The sequence below is a fragment of the Peromyscus leucopus genome, chromosome 6 (genome assembly GCF_004664715.2).
Source record: "Peromyscus leucopus breed LL Stock chromosome 6, UCI_PerLeu_2.1, whole genome shotgun sequence".
In the NCBI taxonomy this organism is placed as follows: domain Eukaryota; kingdom Metazoa; phylum Chordata; class Mammalia; order Rodentia; family Cricetidae; genus Peromyscus; species Peromyscus leucopus.
This window is the reverse complement of record NC_051068.1, coordinates 74,178,960-74,192,688: the sequence shown is the minus strand read 5'-3', so window position 1 is coordinate 74,192,688 and position 13,729 is coordinate 74,178,960. Positions and strand designations below refer to the sequence as shown.

General features: G+C 41.4%; 1 protein-coding gene across 1 annotated transcript in view; it reads right to left on the bottom strand.

The window, feature by feature from the left end:
- Spag17 (sperm associated antigen 17) overlaps window positions 1–13,729 on the bottom strand; it is a 244,861-nt gene that overhangs the window by 164,339 nt on the left and 66,793 nt on the right. Inside the window, 1 exon segment of the mRNA XM_037206932.1 lies at window positions 9,920–10,051. Coding sequence (XP_037062827.1) covers window positions 9,920–10,051 — 132 coding nt within the window.

Genomic DNA, 13,729 nt, shown 5'->3' with positions numbered 1-13,729 from the left:
TGTTTTACAGCAGACATTGCGTCTTGTTAAGACCTTACAGGTGCAATACGATGGGTGGAGCATTGGCTTCAACTTTACAAAGGAGGAAGAAAGCTTGGTGGGGGCAAGCAGCAATTGAATTTTCAAGTTACTGAACGGGAATGCCAGAGCAGAGGGCTCTACAACCCATTCTCTTTGCAGTGGGTCCTTGGAGCATAGCCATGGCCCTGATTACAATTAGCCTGCAGGCACTAGCAGGACTCATGGGGCCTCCGAGAGCACTGCTTTGGGTGATGGTACATGTAACAAAGTGAGAAGCCTGTGAATGTCTTCGGTAGTTATCTAGCTTTGCCACAGGGAAGTCACAGCTGTAATTCTTTGATATGAGATAAGGAAATGATTTTAGGTTAAATTACTTTAAAGAATAAACTTTTTTTTTTTTTGAGACAGGGTTTCTCCATGTAGTTTTGGTGCCTGTCCTGGATCTCGCTCTGTAGACCAGGCTGGCCTGGAACTCACAGGGATCCACCTGGCTCTGCCTCCCGAGTGCTGGGATTAAAGGCGTGCACCATCATCACCCAGCTAAGAATAAAATTTTATTATGTACTCATTCAAATAGTTCAGCATTCTACATGTATTTGCAGAGCACAGTGGAAACTTCTTCAATGATCTACCCCTGCCAAAGTTTATCAGTTCATAAACTCCTGAGCATTGTTTACTATGAGTATTCTTGGGTCCTTAGAGAGAAATGGATTGATCATAAACCCAAGTTCAAAAGAAGTGACAAATTCTGGTACCAGTATCTAGAAATGCTGTATGAAAGGTGCATTCAGATATTATGCTTTTAATCTGATCTCCCAAAATAAGATGCACAATTTCTATTAAGACATAAAGTTTGTCTGAGGACACTGAGCTATGGCAGGGACCATGCAGGTATGACGTGAGACCATAAGCTCCTCTACTTCTCTCCCATGTCCTCTTTGTCTTTGTCTGCCCTGCCTCTGCTCTGTCCTCCCAGGGACCCAGTAGTAGCTGATGGATGCTCTCTGTGTCTTCTAGCTGCTCTTTCCACGCACTACTGTTTTTTTCCTTCTATTAATGAAGCCAAACTAGGAGTCTGGGGGGAAAATCTTGGATTAATTTCTTTTAGTATAAATGAATGATCACTATTGGCCTCCTTCACCTTCACAAATGTGTTCTGAAAGGTCTTGATTCACCCTAGTCAGCCTCCTTAAATACCATCGTACTATAAAAATAATAATCATTACTAAAAAATTGGAAAACAAAGAATTTACACAAATTACTATAATTTCACTACCTAGGAAGATGGGTGAAAATATTTACTTCATTGTTTCCATATCTTTGTATCATTTTTTACATGGCTGTCATTGGTCTTCTCTCTAGACAGTTCACCATCTTTCGTTTTCTGTGTAACAATAATGAACCTTCAATTGGTAGAACTTCAAGAAAGATGGCTATGAAAGAACCTCTGGGTGTAGAAAGGCTTCTCCAGTGCAGAGAAACTATGGTAGTGAACAGGAGCAGATGCAAGCATCTAGTCCTAATGGACTCCAGGTCTGGCAGAGGTGTTCCTTGGTAGATTCTGAACAGATCCCTTGCTCCCTTCTATCCTTTCATATCGACCTCAGCGCTGGTCTACCCACTCCTCTCCTCTGTCTAGACTGTCCTTCACTTCTCCCATCACCCATACCAAGGCAGTATCCTCAGCCCTCTCATCCTGGACAATGACTGACAGCTAGGATACAAAGATGTTCCTCGGTTTGAAATTGATTCTTCCATTTCTACTAAGCTCCAGGCACAGGAAGTTCAACTCTTATCCTCCTTTTATTTTTCTCTCATTCTATGTATTTCTCTCTAACCTACAGGTTTATATCGTAGGATTTGGAGGTAAAAGAGGAGCAAGCCAGACTGGATAAACACTCAGCAGAGATGAACCCTAAATCACAAACTAACTTCCCTCACATACTCTTTTTCTGGCCTTTCTTGCTTTGGGATAGTATGGCTTCATATTCCTACCCATCGTCATCTGCTCATAGCTTAAAAGTTTTGAGGAAGACTCTTGTCAATTCAAGACAAAATGCAGGCAGGAGTATCCCCAAAGTTGTTCCCCTACCATGTTTGGGGAACACATGTTCCCTAGCACATGAATGGAGGGTCAAGTTCATTTGGGAATGCATTCTCTTTAAAACACAGCATGAATAGAAGGCATCTGGATGCCTCCTACTGTGGGAGGGCTTTGGGTAGGCACAGGATTTCTTAACCATTTAAGCTACTTAGCAGATGTGGAGGCCTCATACAAAGCAATAACTGGAGACACAGCATCCCACATACTCAGTTGACTGTTAAGTGACTCTACCTAGAATCTTCAGCTATATTATTATTATTATCTTTTTTAAAGATGAGAGGAAATCTTATTCTGTAACCAAGCAACCTAGTTATTCGATACTTCAAATGTTTTAGATAATATTTTATTTCTCAATGACATCTTGATGTTAACATTCAAACGTAATTGGCATTCATTCTCCTTTTCTCACTAGGAATGGGAGGTCAGTGGTAAAAGCCAAGGACATGAGGGTGAGCAGCTATATATCATATATCTTATAGCTGATGATCCACATATCATGTGTAACTAACTGACTTATGTGTGGCCTCCCATAAGGTTTTCACAATAAGATAAAAGAAAGGGATGAAAAAGCAGGCTGGTGAAAGTTGTAACTAATGTGTTGTAAAAATGTGTGTGAAAGTTGTAACTAATGTAACTAATGTTCACTATGTGTTTTATAAGGAGCTGGGTTAGAACTCTCCCACCATCTCACTATTCCTGGTAAGCAGTTGGCCGATGCCAGAGATGGTGGGATCCTCAGAGACAGGCAGAGAGACTGTATATGGGATAAGGCAATATTAATCATAGTTTTCTGTGGGGCGTTTACCCACCACCCCCACAGTTCCCCAGAGTTTTCTTGAGTGCAATCAGCAGGAAATATTAGATAGAAGGATTTATTGCAGAGAATATCGCAGAGATAAACAGATAGAAAATAAAGGATAGCCTCGAGAGGGCCTGGAACCTATTCCAATGGGCCCCGACTGTCTCTGGCCCAGGGTTTTTATAGAGACGCCAAGGGGTGGAGCAAAAGACCTCCTCCCCCAGCACAGCCAAGTGCAGACCATTTCAGACACCTGCACTCAGGCCCGTGGTCCTAATCATCCTCTATTTCGGACCTGCTGGGTAAAGCCTCGAGGAACCCGAGAACGGGCTCCCACAGTTATCCTCATGAAAACAGATTCAGCAGGACAAATGGAGTGATGAGAACAGCTAATGGGGGAGCAAGAATGCAACAAATTCAGTATACACATATGTGCAAGATAAATTTCAAATTTTTTTCATGAAATTCCTTCATTTTTAATGAGCCATCATACTAACAAATCTCCAAGATGGTGCATGACACACAGTGATCACCAAGTTAATTTGATCAGAGAATTTTTTTTAATAGAGAACTATGTGTAATGGTCACAGTTCAATTTGAAAACACAAGATTATGGGAACATTTTGGGATCTAGCTAATCCAGTTCTAAATTCTCCACTAATTAAATTAGTTAAAATATTGAGTACTGTGTACTGTGGAATATATTATTTATTCCCCCAAATGTAGAAAGTACATACATGTCTAACAAAAGAAGAATGAATAAGAAAATTATGGTAAGTAGTAGAAACTCACAGAACAAGTAAAAACAATAGTTATGGATATTGTGATAGTAGCAAAATTATGACATATTTTAACTAAAAGAACTGCTGGAATATTTTACCATGATTACAACTCTATAAAGAAATGACAGAAAAGGAAGCACACCAAATATTACCATTGTTTGGTAGTAACAGGACTGCGGTATTGTACTGCATCTCTTATGCCTTATATGTATTTTTCTTCTGTAATTTCTGTTTGCTCTCCTTCACTCTCCCTCCCCCTCCTCACTGTTCCAGGTCATTTCCAGTACCTCCAATGATCCGAAAACGCATGAAGTTGAATTAAGATCTTGTCTTTCTGGAGAGCTGTTGTTAGAGCAGTGGTTCTCAACCTTCCTAAGGCTGTGTTAAGTTCCTCATGTGGTGACCCCCAACCATGAAGTCATTTTCATTGCTACTCCAGAACTGTAATTTCGCTACTGCTGTGAATTATAATTTAAGTATCCATGTTTTCTGATGGTCTTAGGTGACCCCTGGGAAAGGGCCATTCAACCCCCAAAAGGGTTGTGACCCACAGGTTGAGAACCACTGTGTCAGAGTGAAGAAAATATATGTTTAGTGGGTCCAGAGAGATGGCTCAGAAGTGAAGAGTACTTTCTACTCTTCCAGAGGACTTGAGTTTGGTTCCCAACACCCACACTGGGCAGCTCCCAAGTGCCTGTGCATAACTTCAGCTCCAGGGGATCAATGTCCTGTTTTGGCCTCTGTAGGTACCAGCACATATACACATGAATACACACACACAAAAAAAAATTCATGCTTAGGGATGTATTGTTTCATCTGATCAAATAGGAATGGGAGGTAACTGGTACAGTTCCTAGTTCCGTGAATCAAAACATGGGAGTGTCTGTGTCTGTGGTGGATGAGAGGGGACAGGTGTGATATACGCCTCCTGCAGGATCAGACATGGCTCAGAGAGACTTTGGCATCATGCAAACTAATAATATCCTAGTTAACCATCCAAAGGGACAAGGAGAAGGCATTAGGGTGTGTGGAATAATCTCAGAAAGTTTTTTCCTTAAATGACTGTGTGATTTCTTGGGAAGGAAGGAAGGATTAGAAATCAAGTCATGGTTGCCCTTGGTATCAGTGATTGGTTAACCCAATGGCATGTGTCTTTGGTGAGTTTTCTTCCTTTTTTTGACAACTGTCCCCACATTGGACCTCAGGAAATTGTATGAAAAGTAATTAGTGGGAGCAGATAGCTGTTGACAGATTGCCTGGCAAAGCCTTGAGTGTCACAGGAATCTTAAAAGTTCTTATTAATAAAATCAAACCCGAGGCGAGTTATTGGGGTCGATGCTGGTAGATCAGAGAGACAGAACAAGCCACAGCTATCTCACCTCACCGGATCCTCAGTTGGTCTTATCTCCTCAGACTGAAGGCCTCTGAGTCCTCATCCGGAATGGGTCTCAGCTGAATTACTGCTCAAAAGCCTGAATGCTTAACCAGCCAAAATGCTTAACCAGCCAAATGCTTCTAGTTTTTGGTCCTCATGCCTTATATATCTTTTTGCTTTCTACCACCACTCCCTGGGATTAAAGGTTGGCTTTCTGGGATTAAAGGCGTGTCACCATGCTTGGCTGTTTCCAATGTGGCCTTGAACTCACAGAGATCCAGAGGGATATCTATCTCTGGAATTCTAGGATTAAAGGTGTGAGTGCCACCATTTTCTAGCCTTTGTATCTAGTGGCTGTCTGTTCTCTGACCCCAGATAAATTTATTAGAGTACACAATATTTTGGCGAACACAATACCACCACACTTGAGTCCTGAGGAAACATGACTGGATAGCATTTGGCTGCATGAGAGGCCAGAGTCCATCGCAGAATTACTGAGACATATAGGAGAGGTGTTCACGGTGGCTAATAACACACCATTCAATTGGATGGCTGCAAACTGACTCCTAACTACTGAGAGCAGAGCTGTTGGCCTTCAGAAATGTTTAACTTTCCACCACCCATAGTCTTACCGTCTGCAAATTGGGAATGGTTCATTGTACTAATTGCATTAAATCATTTAAGCATTAGATGATATAACATGTCTGAAAATACAGAGTAAAATGGTCAATAATAGTAGCTACCCATTACTAATTGCGATTTTAAAAGGCTAGTCTATTTTTTTCCTCTAAAAATTTTCTAGAAGTCTGTGAAAAGTTTTCATTAAGAAAAATCAAAACAGCCAGCAAAGCACAGCTCTGTTTTGCAGAGGCCAGCTGGGGAGCCATTTATTTCTCCTGGATTGTTGGGGTTTGGGGTTGCTTAGATCTTCCATTTGCGTTGGTTGTATCTTCGTTTTGATAATCCTGCCTCAAAGAATTCCAGCCAGCTAGTGAGGCAAGTTATTTCTTTCCTGGAACCACACGGGTCCCTCCGAACAGAGCCCCTGCTCTTCCTCTGTTTGACTTCTTAAAATAGTTTCTGAAGAATTTAACCACAACTGAATCAAAACTAACCAGCCTGTAATTTCCTGGTCTGTCCCCATGGCCTTTCTTTTAAAACAAAACACACGCGAAAAATGGCATTTTGATGGCGGATTTCCAGCTTTGGGGCTTTGACTGGAGGAAGCTGGGAAATGTCCGCGGAGCGTCTCTCTTCGGGAGCGTTTCTCTTTGGGAGGAGGCTCCTGTGGGCTTCATTACTCTGGGCTGTTTTAATTTTTTTAATGAAAATTTTTGCTGAATACTATCAGTCCATAGTTTTTTATGTCTGTCTTTCCCCCATTCTGGTGCATATGAAAATAAGTCAACATGCTCTCAGTACATAAGCTACAAACAGAAAGGGCTGTTCTTTCATGTAAAAGCATTTGGTATAAAAATCTAAGAAAATGAGAGCGGATTGAATTCATCCATGACAGACACAATTAAAATATATTTGGGTCTTTTCAGAAAACTTTTGCAAATATTTTGGTTTCAGTTCTGAAGGATGGAAGACTCCATTTACATTGGTCAATGATATTAAAGGTCAATGATTTTTTTTGTAATATAGCCAGAGCCATTTTCAACCTTTTTGAACATTAAATATTTTTAGTTTTTCAATCTGAGATATAATACACAGTTAAGTAAGTGCTTATAATTAATATATAACACAAAAATTAGAGTTAGTTAGAAGCTACAGTGAAAATAGAAATTCGTATAATAGCTAAATCAAAATGTTTCAGAACAAAAACCAAGTGATTTATTTTAAAACCATACTGAATATTATGAGAGTTCTTGCACCCGGTACACTGAGTCCAGAGATGTTTGTTTTAGTGAATGTTTGCTAAGTTGATGAATTAACAACAGATGAAAACAACAGGACTAAGATTACAGAATGATCATTGAGATCATGGTATATAGGAGATGTGTTTCTGAGCAAACACTCCTGTTCAAGTTTTATGACATAATAAACAGTCTAATTTGCGATTAAAATGCAGGAGAATCATATTCAGAAGTTCTAAAATCTTAGAAATGTTTATACAATAGAGCATGCTTCTAATCTATATCTATAGTATCATCTATATCTATATTGATCTTTCTGGAAGTCATTATCAAAGTGTTTCCAAACAGATCCATGTTTTCAAACAGGTTCGACCTATTTACAACTAGAAGCTGCCACATGTATCCTAGGAATTCACACACTAAAGGTTTTACATTTTTTTTCTCCCAAGTACCTCTTTCTTATAGTTTTCATGATGTTAATAACCTAGCAAGTTTTCTTTCAAAGCAGAAGGCAAAAGCAATGGCCAGAACCCAACTGCAGCATGCTCTTTGACTTCACCGAGTCTAAAGTATCTTTGTTCTATCTGGCACTTGAAAGTATAATTTACCATTTACTTGTAAAGAAAATTTTGATTGAGGAAATAGGACCAAATATATAGTGACACATGACATCTGTTCCACAGGGGCAAAAAGACAAGAGACACCTAACTCCATTAGCTCTCTGCGTCCTCATCTTTGCCTCAACGTTTTCTGTAATTACTGCTACGGATTTTTTTTTTTAAAGCATTGATTTTTTTTAGAAAGTTCATTTCCAAAAATCAAACACAGAAGATATAAAACATTCTTGGGGCTGTACAGATGTAAGCAATAGACTAGAATTAGTACATGAAAGCAAATATCTCTGTAGACTTAATGGCAAGGTTGAAAAAGCTGAAGACCCACTCACTCCCTCTGCAAAAGCAGAGCCTTCTCCTGGGTTCAGCAGAGGAAGAAAATCCTCTTCCCCACTGTGAACACTCTTCCATTAGCTGCAGCGGACTATATGTTATGCATGCTTACTTTGCTCTCTGCCAGACTTTTGGCTGACAAGCATTAACCTCAATTGTTCCAACTAACCTCGCGGGCCGTGTTGCCGAAATGTACATAGATTACCTCACCCCGCAAACAACTCCTTTCATCTCGCATTTATGAGGAGGACTTTCTAGGGAATAATCTATTCCAATCAGTTTTCATCGATTTAGTTAGCACCTCCTCAGATGGTTTCAACTCAGACACAAGGGACTCGCGCTCTGGGAACCACTGATAATAAGGACATTAAATTAGATTATGTAATTGTTGGTTCTTAATTGCTCAGAGCTCTTTTACTGTGCCTCATGCTTTTTTTCTCCAATATCTAAAGTTCAAGCCACAGTTCGTTAGACACTCAGATTTTCAACAAGCAAATCAGGGTTCTTTCCATAGGCTCAGAATTTCCTAACTATGTTAAATAGTTCACAATTCAGAGAAATGCCGAGCAAGAGAATAACACAAGCATATTTTATGTCATTTCATGCATTAAAAAATTCCCAAGTGTCTAGGGTATTCTACTTTTATTTGAAGATTGCTTACTGAAATTTGAAAATATTGTAGTAAACAATTACTGAATTATAATAGGTGGCAAACACATAAAGTGACACTCCAGCATGCTGTTTGTCTGTGCACAGGTGTGGGCGTTTTACTAAACTCACGGTTTATATAAAAGTGTATAATTCAAGTTCTCCCGTGACATTGGCATTTAAACACAAAAGAAGTGGTTTCTATAGCAGTTTCATATTATCTAAATTCTCTTCTGCTAACTCTTAACTTCTCTGAGTGTTTCTTAAGGTACAAATCTATGATCAATGACGGAAGGAGCATCAGTAGATAGAAAACTATAACACCAACCATTTCTGGGAATAGAATTTCCTGGGTACATATGTGCCACCATAATATGATGATAAACGGGCTTCTCTTAGGAAAGCATAGAGCCCTATATTGCAAGTACAAAATGGTGTCGTCGTCGTCGTCGTCGTCATCATCATCATCATCATTTTGATGGCCAACCCAACTATCCAGTCAGGAGTTTAATCAAATAGGATTCCTAGACCTAAGGCTTTTACAAAGGTAAGGGAGGCATAATGGAAATACATATTTACCTTTTCTGTTTCCATCAGTTGGCTTTTGTCCCTTCTGCTTATGGTCACAAAGGATTCACATTTCTAACCCATTTCACATATGCATGTGCACACTCATTACGCACATACATAGAGAAGCATTTGGCATCACAAAAATATTTCAGCATGATTTGAAAACTAAGGAAAGCATTTCTCACTTCAAGTAATGATCATAACAAATGGCTCTGAATTGGGCATCAGTTTACGGAAGGCTTTTTAAAATACTTTTTTTCAGATGCAAATGTGACTTAAAAAAGCACGTTGGTTGATTTCCATAGGCAAAGTAAATGAAAAGTTTCCATATGTGAAAAAATGATCAAATGGGGGGGGGGAGTCTGCAAATAGGAAGGACGGATGCTACTGGAACTGTCACTTTGCTATGGAGTACAGTGGTGTTTGCCATTCTAATGAACACTCTGAGAGTATGGCAGGCAATGTAAACAGCGAGCTCCAGACTTGAGGACTCTGCCCTCTCGTTTTTATATTTACTTGCTGTGTCTCTGTCTCTTTCCTGGGCCCCGTGATTGCTACAATACTTTCCGGATTCTGCCACAAAACCACCTTGATTGCGTGACCTGGATATTGCCACTTTCACAAATGAGGGTACTTGTTTTAATGTCACCACAATTCTTCAAACACATCTATGAGTAGCTCCTTCCCTAAGGACAAAGGGTGACTTCCAGCTTTGCCAGGTCACAGGCTCTGGTGGCTTAGGAAGGGGCAACGTCTTTAACTGTGTTTCACCCACTACTTGCTGAGGTCTGGGGGCCCAGGTGCCATACAGTACCTTCTTTTCATTTTCTCGTCTCTGCTGGTCCTTGACTTTAACCTGGAGAAGTTGAAATTTCAAGAGTTTCCCTATCAAGGGTAAGGTAAGTTTCTCTCCACTGTCCATGATTGTTTTTGCTGCCACCAACACCTATAAAGAAACATGCTTATTAGGAATGGTGACATTTTACAGTCTTGGACACAGTCTATCAGTGATAAGAGGATGAGATGGTGTTTTCTTTGTGTTTTGGTATATTTATCTTAATGCAAAGACAGGCCAGGCCGTTACTGGCCAAATACACACACGGGAAATGTGCCCAGTGCCACTGAGATTGGCTTGTTTCATCCCCAGCTTCATCTCCCACAAGGTGGCAAACACTTTGTACAATGGTGCCAGACTCCCAGAACTGTGCTAAGTAGACCCAGGCAGGGTCCCATCTGGGATGATTGGCACGTCACTTTCATGCTACAGAAAGTCTGTGGTTGTTTGGCATAGCCAGTAGTCCAAAGTGTCACACTTTGACTTATTAGGACATTATAATAGAATCGAGTTTTATAATAGTGGAAACGACTATGTTGGCAGTCTCTTATTTTGTGGTGACCAAATCCAAGTGAAAGATAAAAGCTGCTTGACACAGGGGCACCATATGAATGTTGCACCCCTCTTGCAGCTTAATGTTGATCCTGTTGGTATGTGGACTAATTGGGGTGAAATGAGGTTATTGAGTTTTCTTTGGGTGACGACAGGCACTGGGAACATACAGCTGTATTGTCCAGATGTGTGGCACTGACAGCCTATTTTATGGCTGTGTTTTTTACAGCTTGTTTCCCCTAAATTTCACACAACTTTCTAACATCTGGGTCCTTTTCCTTGGAGCCCTATAACCACTTTATTTACTGCAAGAAAAAAATAAAATCATGTAAAATATACCATAAAAGTTGTTATGCGTTTCTCCTCATTCCTGTTGTCTCCCTAATAAAGTCCACTTCTGCCTGAAGGATTGTCACAGAAGCAATCTAGTTAAAGATTTTTCAACTTTTGTTTTTAAAGGAGCATCATATTTATTTATAACCTCGAGATGGATTAGGTGTTGCTGAAATGTTCTGACATGTGGCTTTCCTCCCCCACCCCTTGGCGCAATCACTCCTCCGGTGCATATGGTGTCAATTTCAGGCTCTCCATCTCAGACAATGACCGTGTGCACTGCTCCTCTGGAGCTGTGTCTTGTCTGAGGCTCACACTAGTTCTTGGGTCAGGGTTTCCATGGCCAGTCCAGTCTCTCCGACTTTCCCCTTTGCCAAGGGAAATAGCCTAACGGAAGGGAGGTGCATATTTTGCTTCGAACTGGAGAATGCCCTGTGGATCTTCACATGCCAAAATGTGATTAGACTTTGTGGAGACTGGTACAGGTTCCTGCTTTGCACTGAGGATGAGAAACCTAGGAAGAGGAGGTCTTTAAAGCTTCCCTTTCCAAAAACCAAAGGAACAAACCAGAGACCCAAAAGCTGTATGTGTGTGTGCATCTATGTGTGTGTGTGTGTGTATATCTATGTGTGTGTGTGTGTGTGTGTGTGTGTCTTGTGTGTATGTGTATGTGGGGGGTGGAGAGAGGAGTGCTCCCCAGGAAGCACAGTGCCGCTTTTCCTGGCAGGTTCTGTTCTGCTGGCACAAATTACGGAAAGGGCATGATTGATGTGATTTTAGGGATCAATAAAATGGACAGGACACCTGCAGATCCTCTCTATTTAATAATGACCAGATCCAAGATGTTCTGGGATCCCAAAGGGGTCTACTGCCTAGGAACTTGTTCTAAAATGAAGCTGTGTGACTGGGCCCAACCCTGAGGGTGAGTGTCAATGTTTGGTTTGAAATGTCATTTTTCAATAGCAGCTGAATAGTGTGTTGACAATCAGGCTGCTTTGTGACATCTGGTCCCAAATATTCAAATTTGGGGTTTTAAAGCTCATAGCAGTCTGGCATGGGACATTCTTGTGGAGTACGGAGATCATGACAGTATTGAAGGGAGTCAGTGCTGGAGCGGGCTACCCAGAGCCTCAGTCTTCTGGTGATCTTCGAAGATTGGATTTTCATCTGTGCCCAGAAAGGTTTGGGTGAAGCCCACCTAATGTCGTGTTAACAGATGGGATGTATCTGGATGTACTTCCTAGCCTCTTGACTCCAAAAGTGCATGAACATTACCTCACTGGGTTAAAATGTACTGGAAGCACAAGCAAAAGTTCCCAGAGAGAAGTATTTTGCAGGCCATAAAAGTTAATTTACATATCTGAAAATTGTAGCATGCTGGGTTTCAATAAAAACCTGGCACATCATCAAACAAGCAGTGATGTCTTACTCTTTCGAGGAGATGGGTGCTGGGAAATGTCACTGGGATAGCGGGCACCTGGCACTCGATGAGCTGTAGATGCAAAGTGGGTACAGTAGAGGGTGATGTAGCCCTGTGCACCGCCTCCTTCTGGCTGGCCCTGATGGTCCATAAGGAAACCACTCAGTGCCAGACACACCCCCAGGCAGCTCAGCCTACAAGAGGAACCACCGGCCATGGCAAAGCCTGGACACACCTGTCCTCTGGGCTTTCTCTGAAGTCACATGACTCCAGCTATGGCTCTTTTGAATGCCCTTGGGATAATTAATGAAATTAAAGAAAACAAGAGAGAAACAAGTCTATGCCAACTTAAGATTTGAGACTGAGCCTTTTCCTGTGGCCGTCCCCAGGAGAGGCAGCAAAGAAAAGGTCTGCACACATGAGTTCCCACCAGCAATTCTTTCTTCTCCTACCGTTCCGCGCAGATGTAGAGTCAGAAGCCAGGACTTGGGCTTCAGATGAACAACAAATCCTCAGCAGACCTTTTAGGGAATTTAAAAACTGAAAGGGGAGGGGGATTTACGAGAAGACTCTCCTTTTTAAAAACCACGTTGGAAAGTCTTCATTTCCCTACCTAATGCATGCTAATTAAGGAAAAGGAGTCAACCTTCCACCTTTCAGTACCCTAGAGGTTATTTGTCTGGGAGTTAAGGTCAATATGTGTACGTACAGCTGGGTATGTGTATTTCTTTATATATGTAATTCAGTCTGTGTGCTCCCTCTTCTCTCTCTGCATGTGAGTGTGTTTATTTGATAGTAAGATAACAAAGGCTGTAAGTTTGGGAAGACTTGATAGAACACAGTAGCAGGAAGCTGACTGCAATTAGACAAAAAAAAAAAAATCTAGGTTTCCCAAACTGGTTAAGAAAGAAGTCAGATATGGGTTTGAACCTGGGCACTCATCAGGTCACTGTGCCTGGCTTGAGCCAGAAACCCAACATGAATCTTAGGGGTGAACTGAACTCATTAAAATGGTGAGAACTGTGGTGAGGTGAAGCCTTTGAGTCCCAGGGAACTGAGTAGCTCAGGGCTGCAGGTGGAAGGACCTGCCCACATGCAGAGGCTTTGGGTAGAGTGACTGAATGGGACCTATGCTGGGAAAGGTCACTGTGGAAGAATGTCAAGCGTTACAGTGGGGATGGGACATAGTTGCTGTGTGAAGAGTGCTTTGAAAATGTGGATGGATGCCCTTTCCTCTGAGGATACTTTGTGATTCTGAGCACACTCAGCAAGAACAACATCTGCCTCTGCAACACTCACTGTGCATGAAGAGGTGCTGTGGAATGTTCTGTATGTGCGCTGATTGGCCAATAAATAAAACACTGATTGGCCAGTGGCCAGGCAGGAAGTATAGGCGGGACTAACAGAGAGGAGAATTGAGAGAACAGGAAGGCAGAGAGACACTGCCAGCCACCGCCATGACAAGCAGCATGTGAAGATGCCGG